This window comes from Scomber japonicus, chromosome 23 (genome assembly GCF_027409825.1).
Source record: "Scomber japonicus isolate fScoJap1 chromosome 23, fScoJap1.pri, whole genome shotgun sequence".
NCBI classification, from domain to species: domain Eukaryota; kingdom Metazoa; phylum Chordata; class Actinopteri; order Scombriformes; family Scombridae; genus Scomber; species Scomber japonicus.
In genome coordinates, this window is record NC_070600.1 from 9,729,217 (window position 1) to 9,751,945 (window position 22,729).

A 22,729-nucleotide genomic window follows, 5' to 3' on the forward strand; every position below is an offset into this window, starting at 1 on the left:
TTACAGAACAGGGAACTCATCTAGACGAACAAACATTAGCCTCCAGAGGTTATAAGGACGTACGGATAAAGTGGAAGCTGTCTGATGCAAAGGATGGAATTAAGGTGCTTGAGAGCCGTGGTTACAGTAAAGAAAATTTTTTAGGTACCCAACATTCATCCAGTGCATTCTGAGATTGCTATTGCTGTGACCCTGGATCGAGTTGGTGAAAAGTTCTAACAACCATTAAAACTTAAGAAATGTCTTACAGTAACTAGTAAAAACTTTTAGCAAGGGTGTAAATCAGTTGCTAGACAACATCAGTAGCAGCAAATAAAACCCAAAAGCAATCAATGATGTTAACACACAGCCATAAACTGGAGCAGCCAGCCAACCAAAATAACAGGGTCAATCAATATTTTAAATTTAACTCACCATTCTTTATATGTATGAATTGTACATGTATGTGTAATATACAGAATGTCTATATATGATAGTTAACTGAATATTTTGGACTTCTGGGCAGTTTCTCGTGTCTTTCATTCTGGGAAATAGTTTTATTAATTGGGAAGTTTAGTTGAGCTAGTTTAGTTTATAATGACAATAACAGTTGTAGCACTATTTCAGAGTTTGTAATATTCATGCAGTTTAAAATGAGAAGGAAATATCCAATGATGCTAACTGGAATAACATTCATTTAGGTATTACCATTAACCTATCATTACCTTGTGTTATCTAACTCTCCTGAACCACATTTTAATAGTTGTTATCTATGTTACTCATCAGTCTAAATGGGCATATAACAGTTTTGTCAGTAAACAAGATAATAGTTAGTGCTGGGTGTAAGTGAGAATCTGTATGGTGCAACCGGTTTTATTTAAGTAGGTGTAAATCTCCACTTGGTTAACACTGGTACACGTGCTGCTGCTGCAACTGACTCACACAAATACAAATGGGTGAACAGAAAAAAAATGGATGTATGGAATGGATGAACACATCTGGTGAAGAAACACACACTTTTTGTCCACATCTGCATTTTAGTTGAAGTTTGAGTTCCTGCCTCCTTTTGCCTCATCAAGCTCTCTTGGTTCAAATTCCAAGGCAGCTTTTCTACATTTCTACATTTCTAAAAAAGCTTCTGTTTTATAGATTTTTTAACAAACTCACTGGGGCAGAAATCGTGTCTCCATGGATGAATGAATGAATAAATTAACTTTGTTTCATGTCACTGACAGGACCCATTCTTCATGGGGAAACATTAATTAAAAGGCAGCCTCCAGTAGTGTTTTGATTGTATGAACCCACCTCTGTGACCTGCTCTTGTCAGGGTACAGACCTTAGTTACTGTAGCTACATGACCTGACTGTTCCTGCCTCAACATGTGCATGATCCTGATAAGAAGAAGAGCAGAATGGAAAGCTGAATTCAGACACCACCCCCCCCCCCCCCCCAAACCCACCATGGGACATAATACATTGTTACCAGAGATGATTTGCTAATTAGATAGATTTAATACAACTAAACAAAATGGATTATTATTATTATCATGTATTTTTGTAAGTTTTCAATCTTATATTTATCATTCAGTTTTTATACATTAAGTTTTAAAACATAAGGGAAATTCAGCTTAGCCTGCACTAACACTGCTGTCATGCTCTCTTACTTCAGCGTTTTAAACACATACCTGTTTGCGAAATGTTGCTGATGCCAGATCCTCTTCTACTGCGCTTCTCAACGTCCCTCCAAGCCAAAACACTGCTATTAAGAACAACTTCTACCTGTCTGCGCTTCAGGAAAAGCTTCGATGATAGTAATCTGGCGTGTTTCTCCATTCTGTCGTTCAGACGGGTCATTAGTTACACAGCAGCCCGACAGTCCTGATCTCAACTTTAGTTACGGCCCGCATAACAAAAAACACGTTTGGAAGCTGCGGTGTGTTGAAGCAGTGTGCCGGGCCGCCAGAGCAGTCAGCAGAAGGACTTAAAACCCAAAGATCGTCTATGAAAAAGATGATTCACTCAGTAGGACAAATGAAACTGGCCTGCTTTCAACATATGAAAGTTGGTTCTAACCAGTAAATTAGTGAATACAACAACAACTATTACCACTAATAAGCATAATTATCATCATTCAAGGTATTCAACGATACTTTACATATGAAACAAACAAATAAACAATCCCCACAGTATGTATAAAACATGAAAAAAGCCTTAGTAACTCTATTTGGTGTATAAAAGTCCCTAAAATAAAATAAAAACTAATTGGCTAAATCAAATGAATAACAAAAGATATAAATCTAGGTCATCTATTTTTATTTTTTTATTTTTTTTATTTTTTACAGTTGATATGCCAACAGTTTCTACATTAAAGTAGGCTTGTTGTTTCTTTTTATTGGAAAACCATGAAAAATTCCATGGTGTCTAAACTCTTAATCTGAAATTCTATGTCATGTTCATTGGCTTTAAGTAGGCTACAATTTGTTATGAAAGAATCAGTAATAGTGGATGGTGCTATCGTATCAGAGGCCTTAATTTATTTTCTTAATGATGTTTTTGGTCTGTTTTGGATTACTCTAGTGTCCCTGCAGCCTACATTCACATGCATATTTCAAAACCTTTTAACTGTGTTATTAACAATAATTTTAGTTTGTGTGTATTATTTATTAAAAAGGAGGAGTAGAAATAGAAATAAACCCTACACGTTTTAACAACAACAACAAAATCTCTCTATGGACAACTTTTTCAGTAACACCAATCACTTAACTACAGACAGGACATTTGCGGTACTAGGAAATGGGGACAGAGTGAGCGCTCTCGCATTTCGTACTCTGTGCTTCCATCCTGTAAAACACTACATCAGCACTTCTCATAAACACATAAGCTTTCTAAATCATGACTCAGAGCAGTTAGGGGGTTCTGTGCTCTTCCAGGCTGCATGTTTAAATAACAACCTCAACCTTTACCACCTTCCAGCAGGGATCATTATGAGACAAGCATCAACATGATCAAAAAATGATGATGAGTAATCTCAAACTGTGTTTAAATTCCCTCCACAGCAACCATCAGCCTATGCTTTTAGCTCAGTGTAAATTGAGCTGATCTTATGATGATGATGATGATGTAATACTGTAGTTGTAAACATATCTTATTTTCCCATTTCTCCCCATCAAGTTGTTATTTTCTTTCATACTCTTGGTCTGTCTCTCTCTCTCTCTCTCTCTCTCTCTCTCTCTCTCTCTCTCTCTCTCTCTCTCTCTCTCTCTCTCTCTGTGTGTGTGTGTGTGTGTGTGTGTGAGAGAGAGAACATACAGTTAACAAAAAGTAAAGAGGTTTCTCAAAGTAGAGCTTCTTCTTCTTCTTCTTTTTCTTCCTCCTCTAATACTGTCAAATCAAACAGATGGGTATCTAATTTCTGAAAGAAGGAAAATTACAGTGTGATTAAAATTGATATTTCACATTAGTGCTATTTATGTACTCACTAACAGAGTTCATTGATTGCTGAACATTTGTGAGCTGATCAGTGTTTTATGTTTTTGACACACAATGAAAAAAACAGCATTTTACCATAGTAGAGGTAAATGTAAATTAATTACTGAATTGATAGATGCATTTTCATGGTCAGGCCTCTGAAGGTAACTAGACCAAGTTTGTGTATTTCTATAATAATTTGTGCAATGTGCTCATGTGCAGAAGTATAAAAGTCCAGAATACATAAACCCTGCTGAAACTATAAATACATCAAACTGACAATATCGACTATTCTGGAAATGGCGTGTATATTCTCCCTCCCTGCTGGTGGTCCTGATGCTGCTGGTCCTGATGCTGGTGGTCTCTCTTTTGATTGACACACAGTTTGTAATTGTTCTGTCAACAAAGCAGAAGATAGTGCAACATGACGTCACCAACCTCCGGAGCCACCTAGCAGCAGATCTCACTTCTGATTGGCCCGTGAAGAGGAAGTGCCGCTCTGAGCCAATCGCATCCTCGTTTGCTCGCCGATTAGGACAGTATCAACATGGCAGCTTTTTGAGTTTTAGAGGAGGGGAGCTGGTGTAAATAAACACAAAATTTCACGTTTTACACATAACGACAGCGTTCGGGTGCTTGTGTTTAGGGCTGTCGTGAAAATGTCGAGTGACGGAAACAAGAAGCAGTTTTGGAAAAGAAACGCAGCGAAGGTTCCCGGCAGGTGAGTGACGTGTTACCTCCTAGCTGGCTAGCTTAGCATAGCTAGTCTTATTCATCTGACGCCGCACTGTTGAGCTTCAAACGCAAAAGTTTCACTTTCACTGACCGGCCTGCGGTGCTGCACACAATTTGCAAGTTTCACCCCCTTTCATGTGCCAGCGTCTGCGGTGAATGAAGTCTCACAGATACAGTTTACACCTCACTGCTCGTTGCTGGCCAAGAGCTAACTACCTTGCTAACAGCGGCTAACACAGAGTTGTAACTAATGACACATCACCCATTTTATACCACTCAGTAGCTGTGACCTTACCACGCATTGATGCTATTTTTTGTCACTCTTAGTCTTAGTATTAACGCGTAAACTGATACTGTTTTGAATGTGAAGAAGCTAACATGACAACCACTCATGAATTAGCTCATTGGTTTACATTCTGTCTTCTCCACTTCCTCAGCATTCAGCATGTGTACGGCGCACAACACCCACCTTTCGACCCACTCCTTCATGCTAAGTAAGTTAAATATACTTTATCATGGTTGACAAGGCTAACTGTCGTCGTGTTCGAGTTGTTTGGCTAGTTGTTAACACTTTTGCTTCTCTTAGTTCCTGCTTCCTTTGGGAAACTACACTTGAAACATTAGCTGAAGTTCTTGGCCCTCTTTACTCTCACACAGTTTTAAAAGCTGATATGACAAATGGATCCATGATGAAATATCGAATGAAAGTATCTTCCCTTATCATGGAATATTCAATCAGTTCACTCATTACATTATTTTTGGACTAATTAACAGATTTGACTGGCATGGATTAGGCCAAAGGCTACTTTCTCTGTGTATTTGAATGGAGGATGAATAATTTGTCATCTGTGAGGCTAATGTGTTAATAACCATAATGGCTTGATTGTCAAATGATATGTGTATAAAGTGGTTTTTAACCCAGTATTCCCTTTTGACACCTGATGAAGCTGTAAGGCAGTAAGTAACTATAGGCCTTTGATTCAGCACATTGCTATTTTAAATAAAACTGAAATGAACTACTAGTTAGAGTTCCAACGCTACCAGCACCAGCCTAACTTTAATGGGGTTTAATGGATAAGTCGAACCTACAAACCTAATAGTTGATCTCCTAAGACCTACTTTGGTAGACTTTATTAACTTGCCTCCTTGGAGTTTATATAGATTTTTCTATTCCCATCTTCTGTGAATGGCTCACCAGCCATTCACAGAAGATGGGAAACTGCTGCTGTACTATCCTCTATAGATTGATACTTAACAACATGTTGCTCTTTTTGGCCACATCCCAATCAGGAATGTGGAAGCAGCTGTTTGGCCATTTGGCAGATGATTAAACACACCTGCTTATTACATCATAGATTGGGATGTTGAATGTCAATGTAGCAAACTATGTATTGTAATTGGTCTTACGGTGTATCCTTTTCTTGGCTCCTCCTCAGCTATGTCTGACAAAGTGAACCTACCAGAAAATCTTGTTGGTAGGCAGCCGCTTGGACAGGTTTTAAGGAAATATGTCGGACTTTAAGCTAGTTTAATTTTAACTTAGCTGGAAAAGCTTCTAATCACGCCCAGCACAAATAATTATGTTACGTGATCTCAAGATTTAAGAAGTGAAATTGAAAATGAAAGTTAAGTATCACTGGACCACAGAGAACAGTGCGCAGGTCAGTGGTGTGTGACCATATATGAATAAATGACACTTCCCCATTCCCTCACACACCACACATTCACAGACAGAACAACAGCAGCCTGTTATTCTGTAATAATCCTTTTTCTTTCTTTAGAATGGTATTTAATCATATGGATCTCCACAGAGGGTTGAGTTTAATTTGCTCGTTCTTTGTCAAGGTATAAATTCAGATGCTCTCTTTACTTTTAAAGTTATGTTGGAAGAAAGCTAATATGGACAAGTTTCCTGCTTTTATTATTGTAATGCTTGTCTTTGTAAGAAGTCAGAGCAGCACTTAAAATACACGGAGCACTCGTCCCTCCGCTCCCCTCCTCCCACCTTCCTTTTTCTGCATTGCATGATAAAACAGGAACGGTTAATTTTAATTGAAATCTTGTTTTTTTTCTGTTGCGTTTCTTGTTTCCCGCCGGCAGAGTGAAATGGTTTCCTTGCAGCACAAAGAAAGCAACTCAGATTCAGTCTCATTAGGTGTTAGAAACCTGCTTTTGATTCAGGTGTTTAAGATGAAGAGTCTGTGTATGTAGAGGTGCTGACTCACATATCTTTATCTGTGTTGTTGTTACAGGTAATACTGTCAGTGTCAGTGTATAAAATGTTAATTTATTGTTGAGCTCTTCTCTTTTTTCAAAGGGCTGGTGTGTGTTTTTATTGCCTTTTGTTTGTGCACTTGTCAATGTTTAAATAATTCACTGCTCATCTCTCTTTACCTTATCACCCTCTCCTTTTCTCTCCTTCTCTGCCTATTTTCCCCCTTTCCTAACCCCCCAACTCCACCCCCACTTGCTGTTTCTCTCAATTCCTCTAATCTTATCCTCTTTCCCTTATCTTTTCTGTTTTCATGGTCACGTCTCTGTTGTACAGCTTAATTAAAGCAGGCAACAAGCCTCCTCCAGCAACACCGGGCAAGCCCAAGAAGGCTACCACCTTCCAGGAGTTTGAGAGCATCACGAGCGATGCCTGGGACGTTGGGGACGATGACGACGAGTTACTGGCCATGGCCGCACAGAACCTTAACATTGAGGTGGTCATGGAGACTGCGAATAAGGTGAATGAGCAGATGCAGTGGCTTGTTAATGAACAGTAAATCTAGATGATGGTGTCTTTTTCTGTGTTTGTGAAAAACATTTTCCAGACCTCAAAATCAGGAGCAGTTGCTAGAAATCAGTTTCTCAAACAAATATCAGTAAAGGGTCTTTGGAAGGACTGACATTAAAAGTTAGGTGATTGTTTAGGTGTCTTTATGATGTGCTGCAGTCATTTTAAGATTGGTGTATGGTGTAGTCACATATAACTGTATATTTAAAATCTTAGGGAAAACAGCATGTTGTATTTGTATCTTAAGAAATGAATAAATACATGCAATCTTAAGTTACCAACGTTGTTTACCAAGTAAAGAGAACTACACTCTTCTGTAATATTTTACATGGATTTTATTTGTCCGAAATCAGTGAACTCAAAGCCTCATCAGTACTTTACTCTTCTGTCAAATGTCCAGGTGATTGAGAATCACAGCAAGCAGCAGGAGAGACAGAGACTGGATGACACGACAGAGCTGGAACAAAGAGAAGAGGACACACAGGAGGAGGTGGCAGAGGAAGAGGAGGAGGAGGGGGAGGACGAGGAATATGAAGATGACAGAGTGGAGGAGGGTGATGTTACCAGTCCAGAGGTGTCATTTGCCTCCCAGAGCAGCCCTTACACTGATGGCCGCCTCGTCAAGTCCCACAGCGAAGCTCCAATCGGGTCACCGAAAGGTTAGTGAGTGAAAAATTGGTGAAAAATTGCACAGTGTCAACTTTTTTTTTTCTCTCACCTGTATAATAAAAGCTAGACTGCTTTTTTTTAGAGCACCAATCTTGTGGCATAATAACTGTAAATGGCAGACCATTATAATTAATTGCTCCATACTTGCCTTCAACTGTTAACTGTTAATGCTGTTCCATTAATAAAATAGATGCTCTGTGAAACATTCACTCAAGAAAATAAACATACTCCGGCGTAGCTCGTATCTTGCTCACTCATACATGTTATCACACTATATCATGTTTTTCGTATGCATTGTTTACTGTGGCATCACAGCTGTTGTGTGCCAACACATTTGAATAATAACACGTTGCAATAGAACCACCCACAGTCCAAACAACAGAGAAATAGGAGGAAAATGTTTGGCAGATGTTACCTCTGAGTAGAGCAGACTGCCTGTGTTGTGCTTTGATTTGCTTTTGGTTTAAGCAGTGTGTGTACACTTCCCAGAATCGACACAGTCACATACAAAGACTGAAGGCAGTCAAGGTGCTAAGAAGTTTTGAAAACTATCCTTAAATAAATTAAGTGTCTGTCAATATTATATACACTGTTACTTTACATTACATTTTAAAATGATCAGGGCTGCCACTAACAGTTACTTTCATTATGGATTTAATCTGTTGATTACTTTCTCAATTAATCAATTAGTCTATAAAATGTAAGAACATGGTAAAAAATGTCAATCATTATTAACACAGTCAGTTTATTATCATAGAGGACTAAAGAAACCAGGAAATATTTATAAATGAGAAGCTGGAACAGGAGAATATGAGCATTAAAAAAGTTGGCAATTATTTTTCTTTTGACTAACTAATTGATTACTCAACTTTTTATTACAGCTCGAAATGTTATTACCATTTGGAGATTTGGTGGTTAGTCTTTTCAAGCTGCTGTTCTGCTGTCTTCTCTCGAAATCACAATGAAAAACAGAGTAGAGAAAAAAAATCTGCTCTAGTGAAGAGCAATTTTCAATCCTTGAGGCATGTGTTCCTGCCCCTTCCTCTGCCCCTTTGCTTTTAGCTTACTGTGCTCTTACACATAACTATCAGATGAAGTGCAACCATCTCTTCTTAGTTTGGGTCTGTTTCCCCCGAGCACGTCCTTTTAATCCACACAACAGCTACTCTGTGGTCTACTCCACATCTTGCTTCAGTCTTACTGTACATTACTGTAGTACTTTTACAGATATTCTATCCTCTTCCTTGTAAAAGACATAGAGAGGGAAACTTGTGACGAGAGTTTATTCTGTTGCTTTATAGACTATATCATCATCATCGTCTGGCTGACTGTTGGCCTGTCTCATAGGTCGTCTGCCTGGTTGTCTGCCATTCGACTTGTTGTGTTTACATATAGATTACGTACGTAGTTTCTCTTATCTCCTCAGAGAAGACACAACACAGGCCTCCATGCTCTGTCATGTCGTGTGGATAAGGAGAGCTGGAAGACGACCTCTTCTCTTCTCTTCTCTTCTCTTCTCTTCTCTGTTGTACACTACTCTACTCTACTGTACTCTACTCTTCTTTACTGTACTCTACTCTATTCTGCTGTACTGTACTCTACTCTATTCTGCTGTACTGTACTCTACTCTATTCTACTGTACTGTACTCTATTGTACTCTACTGTACTCTACTCTATTCAACTGTACTGTACTCTATTGTACTCTACTCTATTCAACTGTACTGTACTCTACTCTTCTGCTACTCTACTTGCCTACTACTCTACTCTACTCTACTCTACTCTAGGTACCTAATTAGATTAATTAATGAGCCCCTGACTCTCTCCATATACTTACTCAGTATATACTCATACTCGGTACTCATTATGCCACAGCTCTGGATCTAAGAACAAGTGCATCACAAATACACTCACACAGAGAAACTGGTGGCCAGTCGTCTCTCTGCAACCTCTTGCGTCCCTTGAGTGGAAAAAATACCATAATTGTCTGTAATGAGTATTTGGGAGAGTGCTTTCTGTTTGTCGGTGCACTTGAATGCGTGTATTTTTCTGACCCTTACTTGTAATGAGAGATGCAGCACACTGTGACAGACAAGTGAACATTACTAACTCTGTCTAACTTGTTTTTTTGTCTTTTATGGCCCTTTTTAAAAGATGAAAGTTATGAAATGAACTATGAAAAGGTCTTATTGTTAAAATCACAGAGGTTCCACTACACAGAAACTGCCACTGGCTTTTATAATCTTTAATCCTTATAAGTGCAAATAAAGCAGTTGAGAACAGATTGTAGATTTTATTTGTTCTCGTAAAAAAACTGAAAAGGATATTAAAAGAGGCAGCATTCCAGTGTTCTGATACATGGCGTTTTGCACTGTGAAATATTGGCAGTGCTGCCCATAGGGATCTTTTATAAACTTTAGCTTAGCGTTCAAACTGACGGAGTGAGCATCCTTCTCTACACCGAAGTCCCAGCCTCAGCAGCTAGCTTGTTCATAACTTGTCTGTGTGGCGTCTCTGTTTCGTTTTGTGCGACTCTCTCTCTTTTTTTCGCGCATCTGGGGGAACATGTGGCCCTCAGCAGACTCAATTAATGTCTTAGTCTACCCTTTACGGAGGCTTTACAGTTGAATCACAACGATTTTACAAGGACCGCTGCCATCCTGGAGGCTCATTGCAAAACAAACCACAGTAAATAAATTCATTACCACCAGGCTAAAAAAAAAGATTTGTGAAGCCAAACAAATATTATAGCTACAAGGCTAAAGTCACATTGGTTTTTAAATTTAGGATACTGTGGCATGATGGAGTACATGGTCTTGTCTTTGCCACATTCCATTTGCAATATGGATTACACATTGAGGTATATTTTGAAAAATGTTCTGTTTTTACTCTCATAACAAGCTAGCTAACAAGGCAGCAAGCCAACATGGAAAGTTACAACACATTAATACAGGGAAACAAAAACTGTACAAACTGTTGGACTATCATGTAGATTTGATGTAAACCACACTTTGCTTTCCTGAGTGCACTTCACATAGTTTAGGGATGTTGATGTTGGTCTGTTGGCTGGTCGATCCGTCCCTTTTTAAAGTGTTCAGTATTCAGTGAAACATGTCATTATTGACCCAAGACACTTCATCATGTTCCCCTCACAATGAAGTGTAATCATTCTGACAGATCTCCTGACTTTTATTTTTGGTTTATGATTGCCAAACTTATGACTACTGACTAAACTTAGTGTCATGAACTGGCTCAGAGTTCACATAAAGAAGGAGGAGAACACACATGTAAGATAAAAACAACAAAACAAGCGTACTTTATTAAAGTAACTTATTTACATAACTAAACCCAAACTACCTGTTGAATGAGCAGTGGATGATAATCTACGGATGAGGAAAAATACAGAGTGCTAAAAATGAACCAAACAAATGATGAATCAGTTCAGTAATGTCCTGACTTTTCATCTATTGCCTCAGGAAGTCATTTTATGGTTTATGAACTGGCTCAGAGTTCAGATAAAGAAGGTAGAGAACACACATGTTGAATCAAAAACACAAGAGTGTTAAAGTAATTTAAGTTCCTTGTTAAAGTAATCTATTTACATTAAACTAAACTCACTACAAACTACCTGTTGAATCAGTAGTGGATGGGACTGCAAGGATGATGAAAAATGTTGAGTGCTAAAAATGAACAAAACAAATGAAGAGAAACCAAGAAAGAATATTACTGGCGGGAGAGAGAGAGAGAGAAAGACAGATTGAGCAGGCCAGCTTTTAAAAAGCCCACAGCCCAGGTGAACTGCTTCTGGCTGATGACCTCCACTTAGTTTGGTTGCTTCCTGAGAAGAGGAGGAGGAGAAAAAGGGCAAACAAACAGGCCAGGAAGAGTAAAACAGAAGTGGTCATCACACTACCAATGGTCTGTGTGCTAAAACGCTAAACTAAACATTGGACCTGCTAAACATCATCATGTTAGTATTTCTAGCTTTAAGATGGGTACATTTATATGTTTAGATGTTTCACGCTGTCTAAACACAGAACCCCCACTCCCCAACTATGGGTGTTAACATTTATTGACAGATGTTCTCATCGGTTTGGGAAAAGCTATAAACCGGCTGCATCATCTGTTAGCCCTGTGTTTGTTGTCGGTGTGTTTATGTAACCTTTTCCCCCTCTCTCATCTCTTTATCCTGCCACCAGATACTGCAGGCGAGCACGCAGCCCTCCACAGACAGCGGTCCCTGCCCCACCGGCCGCCTGTCATCCCGCTAGTGGCTCGCATCGCCGACCAGAACACATCTGGCACCCCGGCCATGACCGAGAGGGAAGCATCCCGTCTGGATAAATTCAAACAGTTGTTGGCTGGGCCGAACACAGACCTAGGTAAGAGATCCTCATCCAGCAGGGTCCACATAACTGTTAGTATGTGTTGCAGTATGTACTCTTCCACAGTCCACTTGTCGCACTGTCGCTGTGTCACGCTGCGTCTTTCAGCTTTTGTCCACTTTTGCCATTTCCTTTGTTTTTTTCTCCCCTCTAAGCTCCTTCACTTTTTCATTTTCCTTGCGCTTTTTTTGTTTCTCACTCTTAGTTTGCTCGCTCTCAGTCTGCCAGCTGTGCTACGCTTTTAACGATGCTGCGAGGGGGAAAGTCATCCAGCCATCTGGACATGCAGATTACGAGGGGAAAAAATACCACCAACAACAAAAGCAAATGACAGGCCTTTGTTCTAAGCAAACGACAGGCCTTTATTGTTTATCCAACCCCAGAGACTTTGTTTCCTACCACTCGCACCCCAGTGGCCATGAAATCCTCGCAGACCCCCTCTCAGCAGTTGACTTTGTGTCCTCTGAAACTAACTTTTTCGGCGGTCGCCATGCACCAACAAGTGTATAAATGTTAAGATCCAGCTAGTGACCTGTGTATAATTTATAGAAAGGATGTTCTGTGGTGAAGTGCTTATGCTCACTGATATAGAGCATTAACTGTCAAGAATCTATAGAGTTATATACAGCTGTTAAAGCTAAGCTTGCATGTCAGGAAGGTGTAAAAACAATTATTTTTGAAGTCTGACATCTGGTTATACCACAGCAACATCTGTAGTTACACCCAGGTCTCTATAGAAACAAACGTATAGAGGAAAGGGCTGTCAAAGTCACACATTATATATCTATAAAATATATTATATATATAATTAAACAACTGGTGAACCTGTAATGTTGGTACATCATTCATAATATGACATTTAATTTGAAATGAAAAATAAAAACTAAATATTTTGATGTAAGATGAAATCTGTAGTTAAATATTTAGTTGCTTGAGCTATGAACATTAATTATCATTATCGGTTATTGTTGTTATAATTTACACCAAATTAAATCTTGTTGCACCAGTTAACTGCCTTAATGATGCTGTAAACATACAGGTAAAGACTATATATTTTTATCTGTGTCCTTTTATTAAATTAGCAGTAATAGTGTTTTTGAGTTTATGCTCAAACTTGAGTCCCTGAATTCTGAGAAAATTTGTGACCAAAGAAAAATATTTCTCAAATTTGTACTTGTTAGCTTTTTCCCCTGACCTTGGTTAGTCAGTTAAGTGAAAAGCATAGAGAATTACTCATGATAAAAATATCAGCTTTGTGCTGCGTATTGGTGGATAGTGCACTGTTTGAAAGAATGTCTTTCTATATGCTCTGTGTGAAGACTTAAAATGTACAGCTGATGTCCTTGAGTAGTCTTTGTGTGGTTATGTTGCTCTGATTGTGTATACACTGTGTTTGTGTGTGTGTGTGTGTGTATGTGTGTGTGTTTTGAGCGTGCTTGACAAAAGGGGAGCATGAGGAGAAGAAGAAGAGCGCCTGAAGAGAATCAGGAAAGTGCTGTGTTTAGCAAATAATGGCTTATGTGCCTAAATACCGTGAATATGCTAAATAGCAGAAGAGTGTGTCTGAAATATTTCAATGCAGAAAAGACACAGTTTAAATACCAAAGCCTCCATTCTCAAATGTTGGCTGTGGCCTTAATTTACCTTTTTACTGAAGAGACGAGCAGGCATTTATGTCAGGCAGGCTATTATTAGTGATGGGCCTTTTATTGAGTATATGTGGTTAGAATCTCCTCAGTTTTATTTATCTGCTCTTGTTTTTTTGGGGTAATTTGATAAAAGTGCAGCACCTTCTCCATCTGTTTCACATTAAAAGGCTCTCAAGTGTTTTAGAAAGCATTGATTGTTCAATATTTGCAGTAAAACTCGACTGATGACAGATTTTTGAGTTAAAAAAAAAATTCAATATCAAGCGAAAACAAGATATTAGCTGATAATCATTAGTATTTTAACATTTTTTGATATTTAGTGACCAAGCAGATATGTTTTACAACTGAGTAGTCTTACATAGTTTTGGCATTTCTGTAATAACGTGTCGTTAATTATTGTCCTACATGTATGACAATATAAAAACTTAAATATCAGCATTTCACTGAAATAGCTGATTTATTTGTCAGGCTGTTGGGGCAGAAAGTTCACTTTAATTATGTGTTTAAACTGAGTTCTTAAACATTCCCTGAGCTATTTCTCAGTACATTTGTGTTATTATAGTTGATTATTGATGCCACCAGTAGATTATCTCGTCTAATATGATAGCCTGCATTTGCACTTCCTATGACATCGGCAGACATGGCTGATCGATGTCCAATTTGAGTACAGTTGTGTGAGTTTGTACCCCTGGTTTTACTTTGCCACAGCTGTACCTGACACATGTAGATTGCTTTGAGGTACACACACTTGGAGCATTGGCTAAGATCCTAAAATGTAAACACTGGATCTCATTAAGTTTGAATGGCCTTAGTCAGCACAGCAGTTCACCTCTACGTGTGATCCCCCTTGAAAACTTTTCAAACAAAACAAACTGGTTCACAGGTCATCAGCGCTGGTCAATGGTGGTTGGGGACCGCTCGGGCAGAGTGTATCCTGTACATCAGCAGAGTGTCTTGAGATGTCAGCCCCCATTAGGGCCTGCCAGGCATCACAAGCCCGCTGTCTAAATTTAGTTTAGTCTCAGCGCCGTGATTAGATAGCCCCGAACGGGCGAGCCACGCTGCCGGCTGCTGGCAGCATGAAAGATGAACTTCATTCACGGGACATAATTAAGTGAAGGGATGTGAGGGTGGGGTGAGATGGGGTGTGTGGGTGGGTGGGTGTGTGTGTGTGCGAGGGGGGGTGATATGGCAATGGAGAGGGATAGGGGCAGATAAGATAAGATAAGATGAAACTTTAATGATCCCTGTGGGGAAATTGGGTCATTGCAGCAAAGAATAGAGATATAGATGAGAACAAAAAAAAAAAAAGAGAAATTGTCTGAAGGAATTTAAGCTTAATGTAACAAAATATTTCTGGGACAAAAGTAAATAATATCACTGCTTGCTTGTGAGTATGAGTTGACCTTGCTTTGCAGAGTCGCTTTGCTTCTGAGCATGAAAATATGAGTTTGAAATACTGATGAGGTTTTTTCCACTTAAAGTGAGTGAAATTGAAGTTATAGAGCATCTTTATCTTGCTGCCCTGTGACGTATTTCCATAGTTCAGTTACATGAGCGGTTTAAATCAAACCCTTTGCTTTTGATCAGAACACTAAAAAGTGGGCGGGGTTTATAGTTTAGTGAGATACAGAGCTACAGAGAGAAACAAAGCTACAAAAGACTATTGGCTCCACACACTCCTCTCCCACCTGTTGTTAGATCAGGAGGAAGATGAAGGAGAGATGAATGAATTAGACCTCTGCCACATTGTTTTGGAAATGATAACACTGATACCCAATCTCTTCAAGAATTTTGAAGTGCGGTTTTATATGACTGAACATGAATAAACGCCCCTGAGTGTAGGATGAGTCATCAAACATTTGAAAGTGTTTTACAAGAAAAGAAAAGACAGGGAATTGATGTAAAAATCCTCTGATACTGATTTCTTTTTTTTTTTTTACATAAATGAACAATTAACACAGGGACAGTGGATTAGAACTGACAAATGTATTTTTCATTTCATGGGGCCTTTTGAAAATAAAAATTTCAGCCTTTTATATACTCCCAGATGTTTGATGTTTTCACAGAGAATAGGAGAAAAAGGAAGATGATGGATATGATGGATGAAACTCCTTGTCCTTAAAGGCAGGTCATCGCCCCTGTTTGTGGCAGGGTGGGAAATTAACTTTTTAAAATGTGAACGTCTACCAGCCACTGGCAGATAAATGTTCATATTTAACCAGCATTCTGCGGGTGCTAATTCCCCCAACCCTGGGTCTGTGACACAGTTAAATTCATACCAGTGCTCACACACACACACACACACATTAACAGGCGCTGTCGGTGGGGAAGTCGCCCCCTTGTGTAAAAGAGAAACTCGACCGAATGTCCTTGAGCTCGAAGGAGGGGCGCCGGGGATGATCCATCGGTGGGTTCCTCTCTTGAATGGTGTAATTAATTGCCGAGGCGGCGATGTTTTTGGGACAAGCCCCCCGACATGTCAGGGCCGCCTGTCTCTGGAGTCCACAGGTGTGTTGGTCAGTGTGTGAAAATGTTGCATTTTTCAAAAAAAAAATAAAATCAATGGATAACATCACGGCTAACTCGGTTTTAGTGTTACAGCCTGGCTAATCTAGTCAGGGATTGCAGCAGAGAGCACTGAGCAGTATAAAGTTCTCCTCATGCCCCGAGTCATATTATGAAACTTTGCCAAACTGCTAGTTTGAAGAATATTGTATTGAATTGAGAGGGATGATGGTAAAAAAGACACTTTTTTACCAATTTTCTACCTTTTTTTCTCACCTGTCAGTTTCCTCTTCTCTGCCCAAGTTGTTTTATAATCTCTCTCTCTCTCTCTCTCTCTCTCTCTCTCTCTCTCTCTCTCTCTCTCTCTCTCTCTCTCTCTCTCTCTCTCCCTCTCCCTCTCCCTCTCCCTCTCCCTCCTTCTCTCTCTCCTCCTTTCATCGAGCCCAGCGACAGGTTGTGACAGCGGTCTGTTTAGCATGTAAGGTCATGTAGAGGGTGGTGACCTGTGCGTGTGCAGGAGCGGGGCTGATTGATGTCAGGTTGATCTGAGCTAATTATTCCCGGTGTCCTGAGGCGAGCGTGTCTGTCGTGTGAACCTGAACGCAGCAGCCACTGTACGCACGGTATGGAGCGAGCTATTTTAGCAGAAAATGAGGGGGGGCGGGGGGGGGGGACTCGTATAGCCAGCTTCCTCCATAAGTTTTACTTCTTGTTCCTGTAACTTAGAATTTAGTGAGATTGGAAGAATATGCCTGAATATTTTGCTAATTACTAGACTTTCCTGCATAACTTGACACAATTCAAAACAGCTCTTGCGAGTCCAGGTAAAATTAAACCATGATGGACCAAATTTCTATTAAATCACGATGCTAAACTGCTTCACTAATGCAGTAGCAGGTGCTCTGTCATATTTTTTAGTTTTTAAATGTTCACTTTTCACCTTTTTCAGTCTCTAAAGTTATTTTTCTACCACCTGAAAATCAGTAATTGGTAGTGTTTGTGTCTGTGTGCGTGTGTGTGTGTGTGTTCAAGTGGCTATAAGTCACAAGGCTGGATTTGACAGACTGTGTGCATAGCTTTTCTTTTTTTTCTTCTTCTTTTTAATAGATTTTAAGACCCAGAGCTGGCATCTGACATCAAGCAGTTATTGCTGGATGGCAGAAATACTGCTGTTGCTATGGCAATGCTCCTTTCTCCTCTTCTCTTTCCTGGCAATTTATCCTTACTCTATCTTTTACTTCCTCTTTTCATCATATCCTTTCCTTGTTTGTCTCTCCTTTCTTTTTTTTTCTGACTTCAACTTACACATGACTTCAACTTACACATGTACAAAACACACACACACACACACACACACACACACACACACACACATACACACACACACAAAATGCCCATATGAACGTACACACGTTTCCTTTCATTGCGTTGCTGACTGTCGGTGTGTCTCTACTCTCTGTTGGGGGTGCTGCAGCTCTTTGTTACACCTCCACCGCTACAGCAGGCTCCCCCCCCTCTAACCCCCCTCAACTGCCGTCACCTTCACTGCAGCAAGTACGGTCGGGAGGCTTTCTACTTTATGCCACTGTCGCTCGACTCACACTGTCGCGCCGCAATCCGCAATCCTGTTACACAGCAGCCACCATATGATAGGCTTACCATCAGCACTGTTTGCAAAGTTAATAGGCGCCATCAAAAGTGGCGAGAGGCAATGTAATTCAATTTAACTTAGTCCTAATGCCTGGTTCTAAGGCATTGTCCATATGTGACAATTTCAGTGGTGTCTGTCACAAGTTTAACAGCGAAGAAGAAGAGATAATGAAGCATTAGACTGTAAAAAAAAAGAGAAATACGGCAACTTTACTAAAAGAAAGGTTTCTTTGTAAGGTTTCTCTCTTTTAAAACCTCAGCAGCATCTATTTGATTAAAATTGTACTCCACTGTGCGCTCCAGTATGGTAACTATCCAAATGGTCAGGGGCATATGTATGTGTGCACACCATGAATGTTCATGTGCGTGTGCTGCCTCCTAGCATGTCCCCGGGCAAAACACCTGACTTAATAAGGTTGGTCCAACCACCAGCTGTCTCCTGTGTCAGTAGTCTCCCGGATCGTCTGGCTTAGTTTATTCATATGTTACACCATGTGGTCTTCGGTGTGAATTTTTCATCCTCTCCTTTTTCCAAAGAGAAGCTTGACTGAACACACTTTCAGCCCTTATAGTTCACACCTGTGCTCCGCTGGCCACGGGGAAGCGGAGAATTGCACGGAATGTGCACGGAAGACATCTCGCGCCCAGAGCAAGAACGGTTTCAGTATAATCCTACAATTCATTATCTACTTTTAGTGATTTATTAACTTGAGGTTTTAGAAAAGAATGACACTTCTATCCAATTAGGTATCACCAGAGGTTTATTTGTAGAAATAAATTCTCTTAAGTCTGCTTACAAACTAGAACCGTGTTGTAAATTTCTACATGATTAAAAAGCAGAGCTCAATGTCACAAGCCTCCTTTAATAACATGAAAGCTAATAATATTGGTCAGTTTATTTACCAGTGCTGCTTCACCTAGCAAACAGATAAGTACGCTGGAACCCTGGTATTGTTATGCTGTCGTAGAAGTAAGAGTTCATAAAAAGCATCAAGGTTCCACATTGTGTCTCATCACAATAAACGACTCAAACTTTAAACCAACTCCAAAATCGAAATAGCCTGTAAACTTTACTAGACTGTTAAAGTGCAGGCACTATTATAAGCAACAAAAAACAACTTTCCTTTCACATTATTCACCATCTTTTAGTTCAGGAAACAAATTATTAACCTACTCTTGATGATTTAAAAGCTTTTGGAGAATTTGGAGGGGAGAATTGAGCAGAATTAGTCACAAAGTGGGGAACAGATTTCAGGCTTTGTGTTACAGCCTCCCTATTACCTTTGTATTTTCACTGAAATCAACAACAGCCAGTTGCACTGCGGTAGCTTATCCTTTGAATCTGCACCGCTTTCATGGAGCATATTAATTAGTTGTTTTTTAACATTTCCTCCCAAATCAAAATGAATATTACCCCTAAAAAAAAAAGTAACAAAAGGTAAAGAAAAACACATAAATGAAATTCTGAAATGTCTGCATATCTGCTCATAAAGCTAAAAAAAAATACTATTACCAGTTCAGATATTTTTGAACCTTCATCTAAATCACTTAAAGGCAAGATAAGCTTCAGGGAATTGACTATTCAAGTCCTTGTTATAGCACACAAAAGAACACATGCACGCACATACTTCCTCACACCTGTACAGTCATCTATGCTCGGTGTCCTCTCCCAGCCATCTGGGCCATCCATCAGGTCTCCTGAGCAGGTATAATCCAGAGGGAAGTATCTTTTTACAAGAGTCCCATTAGTTTACAGGCAGTCTGCTCCCTGGCGCCATCACTTTGTCCTTTAGATGAGTTAGACCATTCAGGACTCTCTCATGGCATTCAAGGTTTATGGGAGGAGAGCTTAACTTTTTAATACAGCGCATGATAAAGGTGTCCGTCCTTATAGTATTGTTTTTCTGACCTCAGTCGCAAAATAGCGTCGGATGCCACCGGGACAGAAAAGATGGCATTTACCTGCTTTTCATCATAGCAATTTTATCTAAGACAGGTGTTTTGGATGATGCTACATTGTAACAGAGTACAATATACCTGTAAGTGCTCTGACTTTCAGTATACTGTGGAAAAGCCTTTGTTCTAATTTTATACATGAAGATACACAGATGGTTTTTAAAGACAAAGAAAAAGCTGGTAGTTAAAGTTGAGGCTGTGCTTGTCTTTCAGTTTGATAGTACAGTAATGTGAAGTATCCACCACTGTATTTAAAGCAACTGATTACTAATGCCTATACTGCTGAAATGTTGGACCTTAGTGCCACAATCCTGATGTTGGATTTGGCGAGGCAGCTCCTGTCGCAGAATATAAACCCCCTTTATTTTAACCCCTATTTTTTTTGTGGTGGGTGTGCATCGTATTCACGTGCGCGCCAGCTGCCCAGAACCTTGCGAAGTTTTGCCCCAGTGGGCGCGCTCCGTCTGAATGAAGCCTGAATAGTGCATGGCTCCGGCCTGCCAACCGTCTTCACTCCTGCTCCCATCAGCTCCCTGCTCAGCCAGCACTGACTGACAGCACACACCCCCCCTCCCTCTCGCTGTCTTACTGGCCTTCATACAGAACCATGGGCACAGGGCAGGTGGACTGACTGACATGCAAGCAGACAGACAGACAGGCAGACATGGAAGTGGTGCAGATACAGAAACTTCATACATAATCATACATATACATACTCCCATACTTCATTTGATTTGAAGCAATGACCTTGCCTCTGGAGCAAAACATTCCTTTATGAATGCATGCATGATTCTAGTAGTGTAACTTAATGGTACTCTTGGGTTTTTGTGTATGAGATTAAGACCCTAAATACTTAGATCCCGCCCCAATTTAGGCCCTCGCCTTGGAAAATTTTGTTTTGCAGCCAAAATGTTAAAGAAATGTTCCTGACCCAAATGTAAGTGGTCCAAATCCCCATGCAGCCTGAGAGAATCTGGGCCAGAGAGGTGAATAAGACACATTCTTCTCCTCCCTCAGCAAGTACAGTGGAGGTGGCCTTTATCGAGACACCCAACCCCATCTGCTTCACAGGAGATGCTGTCGGCGAAGGTACCCAATCGGCCTGCACCTGGAGACTCCGCCATGTGTACATTTGACGCGACCTTCCCTCCTATTCTAACTACTCTCAAGCGTCCGACGCCTAATACTTTTTGATTATCCTTGCCGGTTAAATGAATGAAACACAAAACGTGATATTTAGTTATATTTTGCCCTCTGAATGTTGCGAGAGTCATTGAGCATTCATTAGCTGTGAGGGTCCCATATCAGAGCAGCTGTTGTGGGTGTTCAACAGAAGGTACACGGTGTCCTAATCACCCCCTGTGGTCCCTAGCTTAACTCCAGCCAAGACAAAGTGCACCCCTGTAAGTTCATGCATAATGGAGTACAATAGTCAAGTACACAGAGGAAGACTTGCAGCAGCCGTCCTTGAGTCGCTCGATGCAGACGTTACAGGTGTTTTTTTTTTCCATGCCGGTGAGGAATACCGCTTCCTCCGGGGTTTGGTCTGTACATCGGAAAGACCGAGCTCAGCGCCTGCCAGCATGCCAAACAGCCACAGCACTGATGGCACTAATTCCAAAGCATGTATATAATAATGTGATGTTTTATGGGTCCCAATAGAGAAATTCTGTCTTCACTGGGGCCTGCTTGCATTTCTATATGTATACTTGGAAATGATTTCCTGTGGGGTGAATTGTGAAAATTGAGTTTAACCTTAGTGAGTTGTCTCTGCACCTGTTAAAGGAGGTTGTTTTTTGTTGTACAGGTGAAGGATATGTAAAAAAGGAGGAGGAGGGGGGAGGGGGGGTAGATAACAAATTTGTCAGCTAAAAATGGCTTGTTTGCATTGTTAACTTTGTTCACCGAGACTGACAGAGACAGCTAGTCCCTCGCCGCCTCCAGGACAGTTGCAGAAACTTTTTTTTTTCTTCTTTCCCCCACATTGTGACAAGTGCCCGCTGAGCAAAAACAACAGATTAATTTTCAAAATGTCATGAAATGCCTTTAATTTATTCCAGCGGAGCTCAGGCCTGGCTGTCTCCTTCATACACACACACACACACACACACGCACACACAAGAGAGATGCCCTAGAGAGTCAGATATGTTTTCTGAGAGATGAGCTAGCCTCACACTAATGAAACGACATCTGCAATTTAGCCTGTACGTCAACTGTGCTCATGTCGCCTTCTCTGTCTCTGCACACTGTGGGAAATGGAATTTTCCTCCTCAGAAAATGATTTCTCCGGAATTGCAGCGGAGATGAGTGCGGCTATAGAGCAAAGCATTTAGGAAATGGAGGGGTATAGACATATTCCCATGTGAGTGTATTTGCATTAGAATTAAGCAACACTACAGAGTGTATTTCACAGATGGATGATATATTTCCTTCTGCAGATCTCCTCTCAAATCAGCCTTTAAGGCAAGGACTAATTAAAATGTGTGAAACTGGAAGAATATGATGAAGAATTCTTTCCTTGTAGACCTTTGTCCTTTTGATATACTGTACCAGCGCAGTGCATCAATACTCTGACAGTCACGCTGTGGATCCATAAGTCATCCAGACTCACGTTGGGGCGAAATGTGAATTTGGATTCTGTGGCGGTCCGGCTCACTGCTGGAGAGCGTTTGGAAAGCAGCTATTTGCAGGAGGGGAGCGGAGGCTGTGTCTGCGGTTTTTCCTCGATATGATACATGAATCTTACCAGGCACATCTGTTTGTTCTGCTGGCCGCACGGTGCCAAGTAAATATTCGCCCCTTACCCTCTCTGCTCACTCAAAAATGCCCACACACGTATGCTCGCACAGATGCCCCTTCAACACGCGCATTCTTTCTTCCACTGCAACGGTTAAGTGCTTGACCGGAGGGGACGACACTTTGTGAAGATCACTGCGGCATCAGGATGTAAAG

At 40.4% G+C, this 22,729-nt stretch overlaps 2 protein-coding genes across 3 annotated transcripts in view; one reads left to right on the top strand and one right to left on the bottom strand.

Annotated features, from left to right (window-relative positions):
- Positions 1–1,855, bottom strand: part of cerk (ceramide kinase) — a 36,667-nt gene extending 34,812 nt beyond the window's left edge. The window contains exon 1 of the mRNA XM_053314232.1: positions 1,664–1,855. Within this exon, the coding sequence (XP_053170207.1) occupies positions 1,664–1,832 (169 nt within the window). The 5' untranslated portion in view covers positions 1,833–1,855. The remainder of the gene's footprint in view (positions 1–1,663) is intronic.
- A 2,148-nt stretch (positions 1,856–4,003) lies between these two features.
- tbc1d22a (TBC1 domain family, member 22a) overlaps positions 4,004–22,729 on the top strand; it is a 123,726-nt gene continuing 105,000 nt past the window's right edge. For both annotated transcript variants that reach the window (XM_053313981.1, XM_053313980.1), the window contains exons 1-5: positions 4,004–4,167; positions 4,619–4,675; positions 6,730–6,913; positions 7,364–7,622; positions 11,829–12,011. In XM_053313981.1, the coding sequence (XP_053169956.1) occupies positions 4,106–4,167; positions 4,619–4,675; positions 6,730–6,913; positions 7,364–7,622; positions 11,829–12,011 (745 nt within the window). In that variant the 5' untranslated portion in view covers positions 4,004–4,105. The remainder of the gene's footprint in view (positions 4,168–4,618; positions 4,676–6,729; positions 6,914–7,363; positions 7,623–11,828; positions 12,012–22,729) is intronic.